Source organism: Chinchilla lanigera, unplaced genomic scaffold (genome assembly GCF_000276665.1).
Source record: "Chinchilla lanigera isolate Chin_1 unplaced genomic scaffold, ChiLan1.0 scaffold00029, whole genome shotgun sequence".
In the NCBI taxonomy this organism is placed as follows: domain Eukaryota; kingdom Metazoa; phylum Chordata; class Mammalia; order Rodentia; family Chinchillidae; genus Chinchilla; species Chinchilla lanigera.
The window spans coordinates 1308972-1330830 of record NW_004955430.1 but is presented as its reverse complement, the minus strand read 5'-3'; the positions used below and the strand labels follow the sequence as shown (position 1 = coordinate 1330830).

General features: G+C 36.6%; 1 protein-coding gene across 8 annotated transcripts in view; it reads right to left on the bottom strand.

Annotated features, from left to right (window-relative positions):
* Positions 1–21859, bottom strand: part of LOC102029990 (chromosome unknown open reading frame, human C3orf67) — a gene marked incomplete at its 5' end in the record, with an annotated part of 255631 nt that overhangs the window by 141253 nt on the left and 92519 nt on the right. For all 8 annotated transcript variants that reach the window (XM_005387269.2, XM_005387270.2, XM_005387273.2 and 5 more), the window contains 1 exon segment: positions 8102–8216. In XM_005387269.2, the coding sequence (XP_005387326.1) occupies positions 8102–8216 (115 nt within the window).

Here is a 21859-nt window from a genome sequence, read left to right as displayed (position 1 = left end):
CAACAAATAAATATCTGGAAACTGCTATCTGTATTTAATAACTCGATTTCCTGGGTGTATAGTTGGGATGATTCTTGAAAAAGATTGCAAAACTTTCACAAATCCCTTTTGGCTAGAGAAAACAGAAATTATTTTTTGGGTTAGCTGGTATTTATAAAGGTTCCAATTTTCATAAGCCTCAATAAATAACTCATTAGTCATATAAATGCTGTGATACATCTTCTGAAATTTTGGAAAAGGGTATGAACTATCTACTACCAATAAGCAGATTATGTGAATTATAGTTGACCTTTATAAAATATTATTTTCATTATCTTGGTGATATCATCTACTCTTAAAATCCTTTTTCTTTGACATTTTTCTTGATCTCTAATCCTTTTATACCTATGTGTGACTCTAGTCCAGTAGAAAGAACTCTTGACCTAAAATGTTTATAATTATGGGTTCTTAAGATGAATGCACATGAAAGAGAGGAATCGGAGAGAAAAAAGGCAGCTCTGTTTAGTTCATTGCTTGGATTAATAAGTGAGTTTATGCTGCTTACTTTTAGCAAGAAATTTTGCATGGAGTTGACTGGTGAAGGGTGACTTATTCAAAGTATCAATTTCTAGTTTTTAGAGACTTTTGTCTTGGCAATATGGTGTACGCTACAAGGGCTGTATATTCTGTGAAATCAGACACACACAAACATATACGAATTCAAATGCATGTAATAAATTCTTGGTTGTCCCAGCACTGTGTGATTCTTCAATGCTTCTATTCTTTGTAGGAAAGATCTCAAAATAGTGGGTTTTATTTTTTCAATATACAAAGCCCCTGAGTAACTGCAGCCTGTATTGTCTTTCTAAAAGGAAATGACAAACAAGAAATCACCAACTTCACAAGCTATCACCACAGTGTATTTCTTCCCAGAATTTCAAAGCCTTATTCTGTTTTCATGCTCCTACAATGGTATATAAAGAACATGGTTTTATTTCTTGTGCCTTTGAAAATAATTTTTCACATTAGTTTCAATTTCTCAATAGAAAATTAGCTTACAAGAGACATGTTGCTTTATTTCCAAGTACTTAAGGATTTTCTGATTATCTTTTTGTTACTGATGTTTAATTCATTTGTAGTTATAGAATATACTTTGTATGATTTAAGTCTTTCAAATTTTGTTGCAATTAATATAACAACACATTGTAAATCTTAGTGAATATTTAATGTGCACTTGAAAACTGCTATTCCAAAAGTTACAAGCTGAAATGTCTACAAATGTGAAATAGGTTAAGATGATTGCTAGTGTCTTTAAATGTATAGCCTTTCTGATTTTCTTTCAATTTTGAGGGAAACAGTCTTAAAACTTTCAGCTACATTGTGCATTTCCCTTTCTCCCTTTAATTTGTTAGCTTTTGACTCAAGCCTTTTAAAGCTGCTTCATAATTTAGCCCTCTTATCATTGTGAAACACCCCTCTTCACATGATATTCTCCTGTCCTAAAGTTTGTTTGGTCTCTTATTGATAGAGGCATTCTAGTTTGTTATGATTAGTATCTGTACAGTATCTCTTTTCCATTTTTATTTGTAATATGTTTTTAGATTTAATGTGCACTTCTTATAAACAGCACACTATATGTCTTGCTTTTTATTTAATCTAACAACCTCTGTCCTTTAATTGGTGAGTTTAGTTTATTTCTATTTTCTATTTAGCTTATTTCTATTTAGTTTATTTCTATAGTTATTCTGACCTGAGTTGAAGGCTACTATCTTGCTCTTTGTTTTTAATTTTTCCCATGTGTTCTTTGTTTAATTCTGCAATCCCATAACCTTTTGGATTAAAATTATTTTTACTGTTTATTAATTTCTTCAAATGGCTCATTTACACTTCTTTGTTTTAATTTTTAAATAGTTTCAACAGAGTTTACAGTATGAATCTTTATAATCCAAACTCACATGATATTAGAATATCTCCTGGCTTAAAAAGCGTACAAAGATTACTGCCATGTCATCATCATTTGTGTTACTGTCACATATTTCACTTTTATATGTTACAGATTCTGTAATACAACCTTATTGTTTTTTTGAAGCAATAAAATACTTTTAAAGAAATGAAGATATGAATACAGAATTTTTAAGATTTAGCTACATATTTACCTTTCCTAGAACTCTTCCTTGTTTTTTAGATCCACATTTTCATATGATATATATATATATATATACATATATACATATTTAGCTTTAAGAACTTTTAATATTTCTGTAAAGTAAATATCTAGTACTGAGTTCTTTCAGCTTTTTAGTCCAAAATTTATTTTGTTTTGTCTCAATTTTTCAAGAATATTTTCTAACAGAAAAAATCTAGATTGACAATTCCCCCCTACCCCAACCTTTCATCATCACATTGTCTTTTTATGTGCAGTCTTTTGGATGGAAAGCTGGTGGTGTTTTCATTGGTCTGTGACGTACAATGTGCTTTTCTTTCTGGTTGATTTTAAAATTTTCTCTTTCTCACTGAGTTTCAGGAACTTGATTATGACACATCATGGTTTGGTTTTTGCCTGTGTCTACATGTGCATGTTTCTCGGTTTATGGTTTATTGAGCTTATTTGATCTGTATGTTTTTGAATTTCAAAAAATTTCATTTAAATTCTTCTCCCAGCTCCTCTCTTTGCCTTCTTGTCCTCCAACTGCACACGTTAGATCCACATTTCTCTTCACAGTTTAAATTCCTCTACTGAAGTTTCCCATTTGTTGTCTCCTCCCGTTAAGATCTGCCCTTAAATCCTTGAATATTATAGAGTTACTTGAAGGCCTTCACCTCCTCATCTCACCGTCTTTCGTCATGCCTGGGTCTGTTTCTATTCATCGATTATTTTCTCTTAGTTGTGGAGTCCTTTGCTCACTCTGCCTACCTAGTAACTTTGAAAAAAGTATGCTGGACATTGTAACTAGCATGTTGTTAGGCTTCTGGATTTTATTTTCTTCTTTAAAGCATCTTAAATGTTGTTCCAAGAAGAAATTAATTAATTTGTTTGTTTTACCTACAACTTGACAAGTCTGACATCTGCTTTCAGTAGCATTATGTATTTGTCTTTGATGCAGCGCTGTACTCTCCTTGAGGAGAAAGCCCATGTGTCATTTAACTTTGGATTCGTATCATCTGACACAGGCTTGACCCACAGGAGAAGCTTAATAAATATTTATTAACTGAAATAAATGTAAGCTCGGAGGTTTATTATAACGCCATATTTACAAGTTAATACATGAGTTCACATCCAGAGAAAACAGTAAAATAATAACAGTATCACCTACTATTCACTGAGCATTTGCTATGAGCTTGGTATTGTTTTGGCATAACTGATTCCATCCTAATAGTGGCTCTATTTAGCAACTTCTGCCATGGTCCCTAACTGATGAGACAGGAACACAGACCAACCGCCTTGCCCCAGGGCCTGCAGTCAGGAAGCTATGGAACCAGAACCGAATGCCAACAATCTAGCTCCAGATGTCACACTTTAACACAACAGTATCCTGACTGCTCATATGATTCCAAAATAGGGTGACTCCAACGCTGGGTAATCATCTCGTTTTTTGGCAAATTTCCTTTGAATTAGCTGTGCCTATTTGGGCATTCAAGACCAGCAGAGGAGGTCATGGGCAAGTTTTCCCTTCCCCAAATATCTTCAGTATATGTATTTGACAACATCCAGATTAGGTAGATATGGATTAAAAAACACATATTTAAAAATTACATTGACACGGATGAAAAAAACACATACAACCCTCAAGCAACTACCATAAACATTATAGTGTATTCTAGGTTAAGATAATTTTATTAAGAGACATTCTCTAATTGTTACTTTGTGTGTAAACGACCTCATTTCTGAATAAATCTACTTGCCTCCTCCATTCCGTCCTCACTCAATGATACTGAAGAAATGATACTGCTAAAAATCATAAATTTCCAAATCACTGGCTATAGAAAACAGGATCTTTGAGGACAATGACAAACGATCTTCGAGAAACTTTAAAGACATTTATTTCAGACCTCCAGTTTATAACAAAAATTGTAAGACACCATCAGAGTTGTGGTCCAAGAAGGTGCAACTCCTGAGGAGTAGTTTTATCCATTTAAATGACAAACACTGGGTGTGTAAATGTTAAAGGTTACTGTTATGGTTTATGTCTGTGTGTTCCCCCAAAGCCTCATGCGGAAATGGGGCAGGCTGTTAGAGTTTGATTGTGGGTGTGAGAGCTGCACCCGCCCTGGAGTGGATAGTTTGCATATGTAAGGGAGAGGAAAGAGTGCTTGGGTGCATTCTTCCCCCATTCCGCCCTGGTGTGGTGGTTGCTTAGCTGTGTTCTGTGCCATGAGCTGCTGCCCTCTGCCACGTGCCACTCTTATAATCTGCCAAGTATGGATTGAACCCTCTACAAACTGTAAGCGAAATAAACCTTTCCTTCCTTAATTTTGGGCGTCAGGTGTTTTGTCCCAGCCACGAGAAAAAAGTAACCAAGACAGTTACTAAGAGATTTTGGTATTGTAATTTGTTGTGTCTTTGTTGTGTCTCCAATGAATGATATATTCTGCATGGCATCTCATAACTGAACTTCCTATTTAAATAGAATTAAATTTATTGTACATCTATACAACCACTGGTAGCAAGATACTGATGTTCATGTGACACCATCACCAACTAACTGAAGTTATATTAAAGAAGTAAAATTAATTCCAGTGTGTCTGGACTAAGTGAATACTTTTACTGTTAATACAATGGTTTTATTATTTTTAGAATTGCTCTTACCACTAAAAGGTAAAAATATAAACTGTTAAACTTAAATGATAAAGTGAGTCTTCATAATTAAGAATAACATGAAAAAATATGACAAGGTTAACAGTTAAAGTTGATTGGAACAGAAAGTAGCCTAGATATAAATATTCACAGTGGTAGGCTATATGAATATTAACTTTATTTTTTGCCTCTGCCTACCTGATGGCTTTAGCCAGGAACACCCACCTCCCCAACAAGAAAAACAAAACAAAACAAAACAAAACAAGGAAACGTCGACAATCTGGCAAAAAGTGGACGATCTTCTGAATCAGGGTTTCAAACCGACTACCTAGGGGGCCAAGGCGCCACCAGCACGCCCTATGGGTGCAGAGGACTTCCGTTCACGGAAGAGCGCTCAACCCCACTGAAACTGTACAGCTGCCACTTGGCTCAAGCTGGCTGCTGGCTGTGCAAGACAGGCTCGGTGTTGACAAATCTTGAGTTTTTCAAGAGATCAGCAATGAGGAATTTTGTACGAAACTCCTGAGGTATAAATGTTAGCTGATGTCTTTTTAGATGTTGTTTTGAGGTTTATCACTGCTACCAAAGTATCTGCCAGCTGCTAATGGAGAGTACAAAATGAAGCCTGGTTTGGTAAAAAGCGGAAAACTGGAGTCTGATATCACGCCGACAGCAGGGAGGCTTCGGGATGGCAGGGGACGGGCAGGTGCTCTCGGTCCCCCTGCCGCCCGCTGCAGAATTTGCCCATAAAACATAACCGCTTTACTGCAGCAGGGAGCACTGGGAATAGAGCGCATGGGCGGTGGGAAGGAGAGAGACTGCGCCGGGACGTGTCTGTTAGACTGGGAGGAAACAGAAACGAGCGCGCATTTTCTCAATACTTGTACGAACAGTCATGGGCGTTTGTGGACGCAGCCAAGCACGTCTGGAAAGCTTACCTACTTTGGTCATGAAAGAGTCGTTAGTTTATCTTCCAGGTCTGCTGGCACATTAAAACTTGCCAGTTGGTTTGGCAAACATTTACGGAGCACCTCGCCTGTGCTGTGTGCTGACAGGGGCTGGGGACATCAGCGTACTAAGACCAGCTCGCGGCGGAATGAGGGGCGCAGGCAAGTAAACAGGCCACCAAAGTACAGGGTGGAGAAGTTACGCGGCCTACTGAGCTGTGAACAGCAACGATGAGCTGCTCCCGCATCTAATCCACAGAGGGGGAGGTACAGACTGCCCGGAAGGAGCAGAGTGCGAAGCGCAAGGAGCAAACATAACCCTTCCTCACACTTACTCTACGGTGGGCCCCGTCCTAGGAGCCTGCAGTTTCCTACCTCATGTAAGTCCCCACGGGAATGGTGTGTATTCTTCTATTATCTCCATCTGACTGACGAGGAAATGAACAAAGGAATTTGTGTAGGAATGAGAGTCAGAACCAGATTCTGCACTCTTAATATCTGTGCATTATATACTCAATAAAAATATAAGGGGAGTGTCAGAGCCAAGACTCTATCCTATTCTAGTAAGTCCTGAACCCAGATTCTCTGCGCTTGCTCTCAAAGTACGCACACATACGTGGGAAAGCTCTGTTCACAGATGTGTCAGCGCGTCTGACTCTACGCCTCCCGTGTTGGCTCACACGCGCTCCTTCCTGCCGCCTCCTAGTCCTCACTGCCCTGATTCGGTCTCTTCGGCTTCACTCTCTAGCCCTCCAATTCCCCGCAGGTATCGCTACCAGAATAATCTCTGGTGTGTTCCTTCCCTAGTGCAGGAGCTTTAATGCGCTCCTTTCTCTACTGCGGAGGCTTCCAAGGCGTGGAACATGCGTCCTTCGTGAGATGGTGTTAGATGGCACGCAGTGGCATCAAATACCTCCGATCACAGAAGAAGAATTTCCCCTTTCTCACTCTCCTTTTAGTCCTTCTCATTATGTCAGGGAAAACACTCCTGCACGTACCTAATCCTTGATAAAGGGTTCTTTTAAAAGAGCAGGCCAAAACAGTGCTTTGGACAAGAAACTGTATCTAACTAGATATTAAAATATTGGTTTCCTTTTTAGTATGTTTATTTTTGTATTTTATATATTTCTTCTTTTTATTTGGACCAAAAGGTTTTAATAAATCAATTTCAAAAAAGTTATCCACTATATATTTTTCCAGACACAACGAAATAAACCTAAAAATAAATATTTGAGAAAAAACTAGAAATGCACAAATAAATGGAATTTTTGTTTGTTTTCTGACTTTATTAGTACATATCTTCCATCTGCAAGTACAACATAGTTTTCTTTTAAAACAAATTTAATCCAAAAGAAGAAAGTCAATTTAAAATAAACTATTAAGTACCTACTGCCGCAGGTAGAACTCAAAGATGGTACTGACAGCAGTGCAGAAATGACTGCCGTTTGAAAAGCACTGTCACTCAATTCAGGTTCTCTGGAGGTCACACAATAGCCTAAAATGACCCACCTTGTACCAGGCTATTGTACTGTGAGACTGATATTTCTTGGGCTGTTCTTAAATCTGCAACAGTGATTCCTTAGTTCTCTAAACATGTAGCATTTTCTGGCTGCTGTGGCTTGGGTCTAGATGTCCCCTCATGTGGTCCTAGGTGGGGTTTTTTCAGAGTGGCTGGATCTAGAGTGTGTGATGTTGGGATTGACTCATGGTGCAATGCTAGGATTAAGGGCGTGAGCACTGCCTGCCATAAGGGTCGGTAGCGTGGATAAGATATAAGGACAGAAAGAGGCTTGTCACTTGCTTTGCTACCTTCTGCCCACTACGAACTGTTCCTCCTCTGTGATGCCCCTCTGCCATGCCATCCTGCCTTGGAGCCAGCTGATATTGGACTGAAACCTCTACAAACTGTGCTAAATAAACCTTTCCTCCTTTAACTTTTGGTGCCGAGTATTTTGTCTCAACAATGAGAAAAAGTAAGACACCAACTTCAAGTTTTTCCCACGCTGTTCCTTCTGCTTGGGGAGCTCAGTTTCCTATCTCCTTACTGAAATCTCACCGTCCTTCCAAATCCATGCTAAGCGCTATCCCCTTCATGAAACTTCTGCTCATCTGGCAAGCAGATGAATTTCTTTCCCTTGCAACGCCCCAACAGCACCTTCTCTCTCCACATTGCTTCCTATCACAGTTTCCGTGACATTAAGTGTTTAAACAATAATATTCATTCACCCGGTAGAGTTCACGTGAGAGGAAGAAGTACGGCTTTTATTCATTTTTTATGCCACTGTGATGCTTAATAAAGTGCCTCATGTGCAGTGTTATCCTATAATTACTATTTGCTATCTTGAATTTAATACTTCACACAACATTCATGTATACTTACAATTTTGCGCTTGATCATGAAGAGTGGGATTTTTGCATGAAGAGGAGTTGAGGACAGTTCCTTATGGACTGTTGATAAATAAAGTCTTCTTTTGATGTTGCCTAAATCAGTAATTCTGAAAAAAGAGGACAGAAGAAAGATCCCCATCAATTTAATAACTACTGCTTTGGATAATCATCAAAATGATATAATTTCCAACATGGAGTACAAATACCAAATTTAAGAACTGTTTTCTGTCAAGAAGAAATAAAATTTCTTCCTTAAATTCAAAGTGCTCACAAGCTTGAACATATAAATTCACTTAATATGCTAATTTATTTCAGTACTCTACACTACATTTCCACAGTCCTCCAGCCTACAAAAAAATTCAATTTGTATGAACTGAGAAACTGCAAGGTTTTAATAACCAGGCTTGTTCCAGCCCCTTAAGCTTGTGTTATCTTGGGACATACTGTCACCTACTAAACAGAAAAACATTATGGGTTTCTCTCCCTAAAAATGCACCTGTCATTTTATATAGGCTGTTAGTCTGCTTAGAGACAGACACAAAACACTGTCGGTTTCACTTCCTAAGCACATAGCTTCCAGCTGGAATTGTAATACACAAGTTCATTGCTCACTGTTCAGGTTGACCCACAGTGACATCAAGGACACTGAATTTGAACATTTTTAATAGATTTAGACCACAGGCATGATCACAGAGATTAGGTTTGGTTCAAACTGATAGAGGCTCATTTTTATGTTCTGCTTTCTTTACGTCTCAGAGGTAACACAGCAGGATGGAAATCTCCAAACCTGTCTCAGGTTGCTGTACTGTAGAATTGCAGCTTTCTTAAAAACTATCTTTTTATCTGAGAATAAATCATTTTTTCCTGATTTTTAGCAATGTTGCCTAGATGTACCACATTGCTAATTTTCTGCAATTAGCAATCCCCTAAGGAACTATTTCTTTCAAATACACTGTTGTCAATATTTATAGTATAATTAACATTAAAAAATCAACATATCCTTTTTTATAGCTCTTCAGCACTGCCTCCTGTTAAGCAGGCACTCTACCACTGAGCAATGCCTTGGACCTTTCCTAATTTCCAACTTAGAGAAAAGCATTAGGTGTAGTACACAAAAAACTCATGCTGTTTATACAGATTTGCTTATGTGGATATTTGTTAATTAGCAAAAGTTTTCATTTTCATGAAGCAGAAGTTTTAATTACTTATACTAGTGCTTTCTGTGTCCTAAAAGAATCCTTGCCAAGTACAAGAACACTTTCTTATGTTTCCTTCTAGATTTTTATAGGCTCAGTTTTTACACTGAGTCTATGATCCATCTTAAGTTTCTGTGTGTTGTTGGTAAGGGTAGAGTTATTTTCTCTGTGTAATGTTTATGAATTTGCCCCAGAACCGTTTATTACAGACTTTCTTTTCCTTACTGAAATGCCATATCACCTTGCTGAAAATCAACTGATTGTGCTGCATTAGTCCATTTCCTGTTCTTATAATGAAATATCTGAAGCTAGGTGACTTCATAATGAAAAAGGGTCTATTAGCTTACAGTCATGGGAGCATGTGTGGGAGGGAGAGATAATGTCTTGAGACAGGGTGCCAGAGGACAATTCTGAGGAGGGGCTCATGCTCAGAACAGCTTACTCTTGCAAGAATTAACTCAAAATCCCTCAAGGACCGTCTTAATCTCTTCTGAGGCTCGCACTCTAAATGACCGAGGGACAACCTTTTAGGGTGAACACTATTTCCCAACATTGCTGCACTACTGATTGAGCTACCAATGAGCTACCGATGCACAAACCCTTGGCAGGCAGACCACATTCCCATGACAGCATGTGTGTGAGCACAGAGACTGCGGAACTCTCCCTCGACCTTTTCTCAACAACACATTTGCTCATTCTTATACCACAAATACTGTATTTTCACTACTACAGATGAACAGTGAGTTTCAAAACTAGGTAAAGAAACCTTTTAATTTTGTCTTTGTTAAAGGTTTATTTGGACTTTTTAATATAGATTTTAAGATTTATTTATCATTTTCTATTTAAAAAGGTTACTGATAACTTATTGGCTATGCTAAATTGGATCTAAAAATCTATTTTTGGGAGAATAATACTGAGTCTTCCAATCCACTCACATGGTATATATCCATTTATTTAGGCCTTGTCTACTTTCTTTCATAATGTTTCATAATTTGCATTTCACAAGTCTTATAAAATTTTTGTTCTATTATTTCTAAGTACTTTTCTTTTACACAATGGACAATGAATTTTTGAATCTAATTTCTTGGCCATTTCCTAATAGTTTACAGAAATACAAGATTTTTGTACATAGACCTTGTTTTCTGTGTCTGCTTAATTCAATCATGAGTTGTGGTAGCTGTTTTATATATTCTTGAGGATTTTGTACATAAATAATCATGAATAATAAGTAACCAGTGAATAGATTATTTTATTTCTGCTTTCACTCTTTATGCCTCTAATTTTTTTTTCTTGCACTATTGCACTAGTTATGGGACCGTGAATACATACTAAGAAGTGATGGGAGTAGACAGACCTTGTTTTCTTTTCAATCACAGGATAAAGTGTTTGCTATGTTCCCACTAAGACTGAGGATGTTCTCTTCTATTCCTACTTTTGTGACAGTTATTTTTTTAAAATCATGAACAGGTAGAGAATTTCATCAAATGCATTTTTGGCATTGATCTAAATGATCTTGTTTTTTCATTTATTTTGTCTCTATTGAATTACAGACAAAATAAATGATCTATATGGCTAAGCCTGGTCTTGATAACAGCGGTAACTTAGTCCTATGAAATTATTTGAGAAGTATTTCTTTCTGTGTTTTCAGAAAATGTTTCTTTTAAAAGATGCTAGTTTCTTCTTAAATGTTAATTGAATTCACCTCTGTCTGAAGTTTTCTTTGTGGGAAGATTTTGTTTAGACATCCAATTTCTTTGTTACATTATAGGACTACTCAGATTTCTAATTTTTCTTGTTTTAGTTGTCGTCTTCATATAGAGTTGTTCAGTTTATTGCCATAAGATTGTTAATCTTATTGCCTTTATTGTTTTTTAGTGTCAGTGGCATCTATAGTGGTATTCTCTCATTCCTGACATTGATAATTATGACATCTTTCTTTTTTATTAATCAGTCTTGATGTAATTTATCAAGTTTATCTTTCCAAAGAAAACAACTTTGGCTGTGTTAAATTTCTCTATTCCTTGTTTTTCACCTTACTGATTCCATTATGTGATTTTCACTGTATTGATTTATTATTTCCTCCCTTCTTATTTTGGGTTAGATTTGTACTTTGTCCCTCTTTGGCTTCTTTACACAATAAGCTGTATCACTGCTGCAACCTTCCTTCTTTTCTCATGTAGACATTTAAGACTAGATTTAGCTCTAAGCATTGTGATAGGTGTATCCCACAAATTCTCATGAATATTTTTTATTTATTCTGAAATATTTTTTTTTATCTCATAGAATTTCTTCTTTGAATAGTGGGTTTCTTTTAGAGGTATGCTATTTAAATTTTGAACATTAAGGTCTTTTCTGTATATTTTGTTGTTACTAATATTTAGTTTCATTCCATCAAGGTCAGAGAAGATACTTCATATAGTTTCCTTTTTAAAAAGTTAATTAAACTCATTGTATGATTTCTTTACAACTTGTTCCTGCTCCATTCTGGACCCAGTCTTCCACAAGGTCACACATTTGTGTTTTTCATCCATGAAAAAGCCTTCTTAAAGTGGTCTCCAAGTTATCAAGACTGGAGTATAATCTAGTGTTTAGTGGAATGTGTTAATTTATCTAAAGAAAAAACTGAAGTATAAACACATTGTTTACTTAGTATACAAAAAGACAACAGTTTTAGATTACAATACCTGATATATACCTTTTCCCAGGGAGAGATATTATTATTAAAAATTTATTAACTATTGGGTATTTTCTATATTCCAACTCTGAATTAAACAATCTTCATATATTATCTCATCTAATTCTCCCATAAGCTTGACAAGATATCTATCATTATTATCATTTCTATTTTACTCACGAAGAAACTAAATCTTAGTAAGACTGCCAACTTTTTTCCAAAGTCATGCATCTAGCAGAGTTTAAATTTAAACTCAGATTTAATTAATTCACTATCCACTTTCTGAGCTACGTACCTTTTTTTCTTTCTGGAGTGGGTGGTGCTTTTAAACATACCCAATAATCTTTGATATATTCCCAGTAGTCTGGCTTTTGCTTCTGGGAACAAAATATTTACTACTTGATGGCTTAGACTCCTACTCCTTAGTGTGTTTGTCTGGACATAGCCTTTGTTTGTATTTCATGTGTGAATGTGATTATTTTCTTTCCATTGACAAAGTCTTCCTTTAACTATGTAAAAAAGTCTCTGATGGCAAAACCAAGACAAGACCTCTCTGTTGCAGAGCTATAAACATAATCAGGAAAGGAGAACTAGAAGAGAAACATCTAAACCCTTCCCATGTGTCAGAATCCACACACCATTTCACTGAAGTTATCTCACTTGTTCTTGGAAAGAGACTCAATATCTACCTCTTACTGAAGTAGTGAGAGGTTCAAAGACATTAAGAAACTTGGTCAAGATCTCAGTGCCAGTGTTCAGCACAGCCAGGAAGTCTACCAAAGCCGAAAAGACAGGGCAAGAGGACTAATGGTAAATAAATTATAAGTCTATCTGACATTCCAGAGGATGTTGCTTTTGAAAGACTGCATGCTTCCAAGGTAAAAGAAAGAGTAGCAGACCTGTAATTATTTATATTTGTATAGGGCATTCAAAAATATTTTACTATCTTTTGCTTCTTATAGTACTGACAAACATTCTTATAAATATTATTAAACTTCTGACAAATACAGTAATGGCATTTGTTAGGGAAAAGTTCTTAATAGAATGCTTTTTTGTATAGGGCACATCTAGAACTGCATATGGTTACCAAACTGGCACCCGTGGGTTTATAGGGGCATGGTGCCCCTAAAATTATCATATATGGTATATGGTATAAATGTATAAAATGGCCCAAACCCTCTCTTTGGGTAAGTGATATTCCTTCAGGTATTGCTTGGAGAACTCTTCCGCTAAATCTCAGCCAAAATGCACTGAGAAAAGGCTGGAGAGCTGCCAGTCTTTCTGCCTTAAAACTTGTACACTGAAATTAATAATAAAACTCAGTATTGGCTAAGATCTCCAATTCTTACGAGACTCTCTGGCAATCCCCTCCTTCGGCTCCCTCACACACCTGGTGTTGTGCAACCTCTTTAGGAGGTACATGCAGAAAAGTAGAGCCTGACATAAGGAAACAGGTGCAAGTAGTTTGAGAAGTGATCCTATGAAGGAGTGAGGGGACAGGGAGAGTAAGGCAACAAAGGAGGGAAGACCAATAGAAGCATATGCTATTACAGTAATGATAGTGCTGTAGATCACAGGGTTTACATTCCACCGAGACCTCTGGAGCTATGTAGAGAGTAATTCACAGAACTGAAGAGAAGACGGTGGGTCTTGAAGACCCCCTTGAAGAGAAGAGGGTGAAGAGAAGAGGGTGGGTCCCCACTTCCTAAAGGTTAAAAGATGCCTCTAGGGTGTGGGTGTGTGCATGTGTGTATGGCATAACTCCCTATTATCTCCAGGCTGTGACTATCCATGTTTGAACTGGACCTTCACAGCATCAAGAAGGTCTTGAGGTACACCTCAGCAAGCTGGCAAAATTCCCAGCACTGCTGCAGCTGCCAGTAGAGGTGGATTTAGAGAACATGACCTAGGACACTAGTACACTGGCTGCTATTTAAACATACCCTAATTTTCATACCTTTGCTTAAGCAGTTCCCTGAGAACACTCCTACTCTATTATGCCAAGGAAAATTATATTTATGCATCACATGTTGAGTTCAAAATGCCACCTGCTACTTGAAATTATCTTGGATCTAGAGATTAAAAATGATCACATCTTTCTCTAAGTTACTACAATATATTTTTGACCTCTATTACTGAATATTTTTCATCCCCCCTTGTGTTCTAGGTCAGTGATTATGTTCCATTTTATGGGCCATAAATTGATGCAAATATGCAAATCTTTTCCTTTGTTTTCATGGGTGAATAACATGCAGTCCCATATATTTCAGTTTTACCACTTGGTAATAATATTTTAATTGTGTTTAAGAGGGTTATTAGAATTCGATATTCCAGAAGTTATTTCAAGTTTAAAGAAGTCTCTCACTTTACTTCCACTGAGAAATCTGACTGCTCTGATGGGCGTGACAACTTGCAAAGTACTTAGTTTGCACTTGTAGAAGCACGAGGCAGGTGGAACTTCTTAAATTCAGGGGAAGGGGAATCTGTTACAAATTCATCATCAGCACTGTTTTGTGTTGGTTGTAGTTTTCAGTGACAAATTGTTATCAATTAAGATTAGACATTAAACAAAACAGGTATGTCATGATGGTTAAGAGAAATAATTCTGAAGACAAATTTTCTATATCTGATACTGGCTTTACATATTAGCTACATGATACCGGGCAACACAGCAATAAAAAATTAAGTATATACATAGGATGTTAGCTCCCAAGAAAGGCAATAAAGAGAAAGAAAACACAACAAGGTAGTAGAAAGTGAAAGGGTGGAAAGTATGACTAGAAAATGCAGGGAGGGCCTCTCACAAGAGACGACATTTGAGTTGACAAGAGCTGGAAAGGGAAGGCAGGAACCAAGCACAGTTGCTTCAGGAGTATTCCAGGCAGAATACACCACAAATCGTGTGAAAACTCCAAAAGAAGATTCCACCCCTGCTTCAGTAGTTCTGATGTAATCCAACACATTTATTAAGAACAGTGGGTGCCCCGGGCTGTGGGGCTCAACAGGAACCATACAAGAGGTGTCTAGCATGAGCCTCCCTCAGAGTCCAGCCTGAGCTTGCACAAAGCAGTCCTCGGTCAAACCTGGCCATATCGGCTCTGAAGTGGGAAGGATTTCTCAATAATCATGTGCCCGGCTTAGGACAGAGGTATTAGGACTAAGGCACTCATAGGACAATAGGAGCTCATTCTACTGTCTTTGCAAAAATAAACATGCCATCTTTCCCATCTCATAATCAAGAGTCGTTGGTTTTGGAGGAAAACAAAATCATGTGCTAAGCTTAAATAATTCTGAAAGCAAGCTAAGTTGCTACTTTACAAAATTAAAATTAGTCATCCACGAGAGAATGAATATAAATGCGTATGTGTGACTACTTAAAAGCTTCATTATGCTTATGTGCTTTTTTGGGGACAATTTGCTGAAAGGAAAGCTGCTTGTAAAACAGCTTTGTCATATAAGCTTGATTTTCACCATCTAAAACCTCCTGTGCCCTGACAAAAAAGAAAAAGACAAGAAACACTGGCAATACTCTCCTTGTTCTTAAAGATGCATTTAAAAAGAACCACATGTAAGTTAACAAGCTGGTATATCCATAAGTGAGCATTCATAGCTAAGGGACAGCAGTTTGGTAGAAAAAGTAATGAGATCATGTTGAGAAAAAAAATGGAGCAGTCAACAGGAAAATCAACCTCATTTATAATAATATTCTAGTGATCAGCAGGTGTGTAAGTGTCCCAGCCATGATCATTAACAGCATTCATTTCAAACTTAACATCTACATTTGTAAACCACTTGAAAGTAAAATTACTTTTTCAATTCAATTTTCAATTCACTTTGGCATGTTCTTCCCCAACTGACAATTTTTTTTCACAATGGCAACCTCTGTTAGATTTTGAGCAAATGGTAGCGCCCATACAAGAGTGCAGGAAAACTCATCTACTGAGATTATTCAGTCTCTTATGTATGTGCAATCACTTACAGCCCTTGTGAATGTTCACTTCAGGTCAGAATGAACTTGCAAAACTGATGCCAGACTTCTGATGATTGGATTCATTTACTGGGATAATTTGTCCTTAAAGCCAAAATGATTTTTATTTTGCCTTATCAAGACCTAAAAATCACCAAATGTAAATGCGTATTTTCAGCAATGCTATCAAATAACTGCAGGTTTAAGCAAATAGCAAGACTGCGAAGCAGCATCTTCACATATGTGCAGTTTCGGTCTATGGTTAGCATGGCTATGGCCCTGAACTGAAAGACCAAGAGGTGGCCAACAGGCCAAGGGCGACCCACGGCCCCTTACAGACTCATTCCAACAGTTTACAATACCACGAGGACTTTTATTCCATTAGTTTTTTCAATCTACTAAAGTTTAAATTGGTTGAAAATTCCTTTATATATAATAGAAGACAGCAGTTCTGCTTGCACAGGCTTATTAAAAGACATTTAGCCCTTGTTTATTTCTTTTTTTAAAAGAACTTCCTCATTTTTATTTTTAAAATTATTTTTTTTTTAGCAGTTATCTGCAGTGCATGATGACTGCACTCATCACAGGAAGGTGGTACATGTATGCAACACACATATTAATTCTTTCTTCATCCTCCTCTGTTCCTTGGTCCTTTTTCCATTTGCAAAAGAGCTATCTCCCTGTTTCTTGTCATCTGTCTTTTATTTTGCCATTCAATTTATACTTTGGGCTTCTTATATAAATGAAACCACGTGATATTTAAGCTTGTGTATCTTATTTACTTCGCTTAACATTATGGTCTCAAGATGTATTCATTTTCCTATAAATGATTCAGATTTATCCTTCTTTATAACTGTCATAGCATTCATTACAATGTGTATGTATATATATATAATACAACTTTAAATTAATAACTTGTCTTGGAAAATTTCTCTGTAAATATTCTGACCCCCTTTTCACAAAGCAGCTTTATTGTGGTATCATCTATATGCCATAAAATATTGTCATATATTTTTAGTGTACAATTCACAGGTTTTTTGTGTATTTATAGAGCCACCAAAATCAGTGTGAAACACTATTACCATCTCAAAAATGTCCCTCATGCCTGTCGACAATGGCCTTTCAAACCCCTAGTCCTAGGCAATCACTAATCTGGTTCTGTCTGTAAATATCTGTATTTTCTAGCTATTTCAAATAAGTGAAATAGAAATATAAAACATTTTGAACCTAATTCCTTTCAACCAATGCTTCTGAGATCCATTTATGTTGCAGGATGTATCATTACATTGCAGAATAATATTTCAGTGTATGAACATACCTCTTTCTATTTATCTGTTCTCCAGAGGACTTAATGGAAAGGTAGACTGTTCTCAAGCTTGACCAGTCTGAATAACATCACTATGCTCAACTCTGTGTGGACATGTGTTTTCACTTTTTAAAGGTACATACACAGGACATGTGGGTGTACAGTTTACATTTCTTTAGCAAAGTGTGAGAATTCCAGTTTCTCTACATCTTGATCAGTGCTTGATATCATCTATCTTTTTGAGTATAGCTCTTAGAGTGAGTGTGGGGGTCATTTCATTGTTCCTTTAATTTGGCTTTCTTACTGATACACAGTATTGAAAATATCATCATATATTTTCCAGCCACTCATCCATCTTCTATTGTGAAATGCTCTCTTTTATCAAGTTTTAAACTGAGTCATATGTTTACATTGTAAGAGTTCTTTCTATACTTTAGATGTAAGAATTTATCATATATATGACTTCTGAATATTTGGCTTGTTATCATTTATTTAATGATATACTTAGAACATTTAAAAGTGCTGAAGGTCCAGTTTTTCTTTCATTGTTTGCATTTTCGCATTGTATCTGCAAACTCTTTCCCTAACCTGGGGTCATGAACGTTTCCTTGTTCTTCCAGATGTTTACTGCTAACATTTGGAGTTAGTTCTAAAATCTATTCGGGTTTATTGTGAGGTAAGACTCTACATTAATTTTTAATATATGTGGATAAACAAGAAGCTCAGTATCATTGGTTAAAAAGACTATTTTTTACCCACTGAAGTGTACTTTTGTTTTTTAAAAAAAACTTCCCATGAATATGAGAGCTCACTTCTTGACTCTCCATGCTGCTATGTGTTCACACCTCTATCTTCACGCCAGCACCTTACTGCTCTCACCTAGTACAACAGTACAGTGAGTTCGGAAATCAGTAAGAATAAGTCATCTACTCTGGCTCTTTCTTATGAAGTTGTTTTATTTCACTTTTAAGATTTTCATTAGGAGACACAGAGAAAGCAGTCTTAAGAGGGAAGTTTATAGTTTGAATGCCCACATTACAAAAACAGAGCAAGACCAAACAAATAACTTAATGATGCATTTCACAGTCCTAGATAAACAAGAACAATCCAAACTTAAAGCTAGTTTAAAAGAAAAAAGGGAAATTATAAAGATCAGAGCAGAAATCAATGAAATTGAGACCAGAAAAAAAAAAGAAGATACAAAGAGTCAACGAATTGAACAGCTGGTCTCTGAAAGAATAAAACAGACAAACCCTTAGCCAATCTAATTGAAAAAGGAGAAAAAAGATCCCAATAAATGCAATTAGAAATGAAAAAGTTACTGCTGAAATCAAGAACATTAATAACAAATGCTTCACAGATCTGTGCTAATATACTGAAGAATTCAAAAGAAACGAATAGATCCCTAGGTACATATGAATTACCAAAACGGAACCAAGAAGACTTTAAAACCCTGAATAACCTGATAACAGGCACTGAAATTGAAACAGTAATAACAAATTCCCTCCCAACTAAGAAAGTCTGGATCAGATGGATTCACTGCTAAACTGTACAAAAACTTCAGGGCAGATCCGACAAAAATACTCCCGAAGCACTTTAGTGAGACTGAAAGGGAAAGAGTACTCCCAAAGTCATTCCTGGAAGTTAGCATCTATCTGATTCCAAATTTAGAAAAGGATCCAACCAAAAAAGAGAAAAATAGACCAGTCTCCTTAATGAACATCAGATGTAAAAATTTGGAGCAAGACAGTGGCGAACAGAATGCGACAAATCAAAAAGATCAGACATCATGATCAAGTAGGCTTTATCTCAGCAACACAAGAATGGTTCAACATATGCAAACCAGTAAATGTAATGCACCACATAAACAGAGGCAAACACAGAAATCACATCTCAATGGACTCAGAAAAAGTCTTTGACAAAATCTGACATCCTTGCATGATAAACCGTGAAAAGAAGAGACATAGAGGGACCTTACTGCAATCTGGTAAGAGCCATTTATGGCAAAGTTAATGTCAACATCATGTTAAATGGGGAAAAGTTGAAAGCTTTCCCTTTACAATCGGAACAGCACAAAAATGTCTACTATCACAGCTCCTGCTCAACACACTACGTACTTGAAACATTTGCAAGAGGAGATAGGCAAGAAAAAGAAATGATCTTTCTTACCTGGTGAATTTAGGGAAGAACAATCATCTGAACAATATTAAATCTGGTAATGAAATCTCTTTCCATTTAATTTTTAATATCCATGTTTTATGTGAACATATATTTTATAACTTTTAGCATACAAATCTTGCACTACCTTTGTTAAATTTATTGCTAAGCATTTGTTCTTTTTGATGTTATTATATTATGACTGGATCTGTTTTTTAAATTTCATTTTAAAACTGTTCTTTGGGTCTTATTTACTCTTTCAGCTTCTTACACTAGGGAGACAATACAATGTTTACACATGTGAGACTGATTTATTTCACTTATCAGTATGGGCTCGAGTCACATCCATTTTCCTATAATTGTCTCAAGTTTTTCTTTCTTTATAGCTGAGTAGTACTCCATTATATGAAAATGTACAAGAGATATTGTGAAATGGGAAGAAAATGCTCAAAACAAAAGAGAAACTGGAACAGGGGAAAGGAGAAAAGAAGGAAGGGGAAAGGAAAAATAGATTAAAAATATATATACACACAAGATAATTAAGATAGATATACTACTAACTGCTATTAGCTCCTTGAAAGGATAGGTATATGCCTATAGTGCTTGATGGTTTTTGCCTCTATCTTGTATTATGAGCAACTACTTTGAAGACAATGCACAATGTTACTCTCCTACAATCTTGTTTTGAGATTTTATACCATTGTTTTCATTATTTTTCTTCTCTTTAAAATAAAAAAATTAAAAATGAAAGAAATCACGTTATTTAAAAAAAATAAAACTGCTCTTTGCAGAAATGCAACTAATTTTTGCATGTATTGATTTTCACATACTTCACCTTGGTGAACTCATTTATTCTTTTTAGTAGCTTTGTTTTCATGGAATCCACTACGTTGTGTTACGTATTACATCTAATATTTCCACCAAAGTCTCACATGTTCAAAGACTGGGCTTTGGGAAGCCAGCGGGACCAGGGAAGTGCTACATTCATCAGTGGGTGAATCCGTGGACAAGTTCAGTGGACTGCGACTGTGCCATTAGGAGGTGGAGTTAGAAGAGGTAAATGGACCCTGAGAGTGACCCGGAAGAGTGTCTCCCGGTCGCCAGCAATCTCTTCTCCTCAGGGTGAGCACCTGTCCTTGGCCACACCCCTCTGCCGGGCTGTTTCTGCTTTGAAGCCAGCCGACCACACACTGAGCCCACTAAAACTATCAACCAAGGCGTCTCTTTTAAGTTGTGGGTGCTGAATCTTGTCCCACCAGTGGGGTGTGATTAAACGGACTTCCTATGCGTACTCATGCTGTTTGTGAATAAAAGCAGTTTTGCCTTTCCCTATCCATATAGTGCCTTATGTTACTTTTTCTGTCTTCCTGCATTGATTTCTACTACAGCAGTACATAAAAATAGGGAAAAAAATCATCAAATTGTTGACCTTAGGGGGAAAACCACTGCCTCTTTTCAGCTTGAAGTGTAACAAGCTCCATGTTATTCATAGTTGCCTCCTTCTTCCCCTTGTTCTTCACCTTCCTGTCCCCTCCCCCTTCTTTCCTCCTCCTCTCCCCTCCTCTCTCCTCTCTTTTCTCTCCTTTCTATTCTTTTTCTTTCTTTCTCTCTTACCCTTCCCTTCTTCTTCTCCCTTTTCTTGTCTTCTTCCTCTTCTTTTTCCTCATCCTCTTCCTTCTCTCCCTCTTCCTCTTTTCTCTTTCTGTGTGGACAGCGTTTGGATGTCAGGTTTTGTCATATGCTTATCTCCCCCATGGCAGTAATCATGGTTTTTGTTCTTCATTGTACTAACAGGGCATAGTAAATTATCATCATGTGCTATGAAGAAAACTAAGTAGTTTCAGAAACTAGTCGGATATTATACAAACACACATTAAAAGGCCTAGAAGAAAGAAAGGAAAGAGAAAAAGAAGAGAATATTTAAAAATATAATGGACAAAACCTACCAGAAGTAATTAGAAACACTGACATCTACACATTCAAGAAGCTCAAAAAACACCAAGTAGAATGAAGTCAAAACAACCAGCAGCCAAAAACATCATAATCAAATTATTCAGAGACAAAGACTAATTTGAGAACAGCAGGAGGGAAGTTCACTGTGCACAAGGTATGCATGTGATTTCTCTCAAAATTGTGTAGACTAAAAGGCAGTAAAATTATATATGTAAAGTGCTAAATGAAAAAACCCTCTCAATATAGAATTCTGTTAGCGCAGAAAAATCAGTGAAAAATGAGAAAGAAATGAACACACTACCAAATGAACAAAAACTAAAAGAATCTGTTGCTAGCAAACCTGCCATAAAGAAATAAATCCAGTCCCTCATTCTGAAATGAAAGGACAGTGCACAGTAATTTGTATCCAGATGAAGATATAAAGAAAACTGGTAAAGATAACAGTATAACTAAATGTAAAAGGTAGCATGAATGTATTCTGCTTGTAATTCATTTTT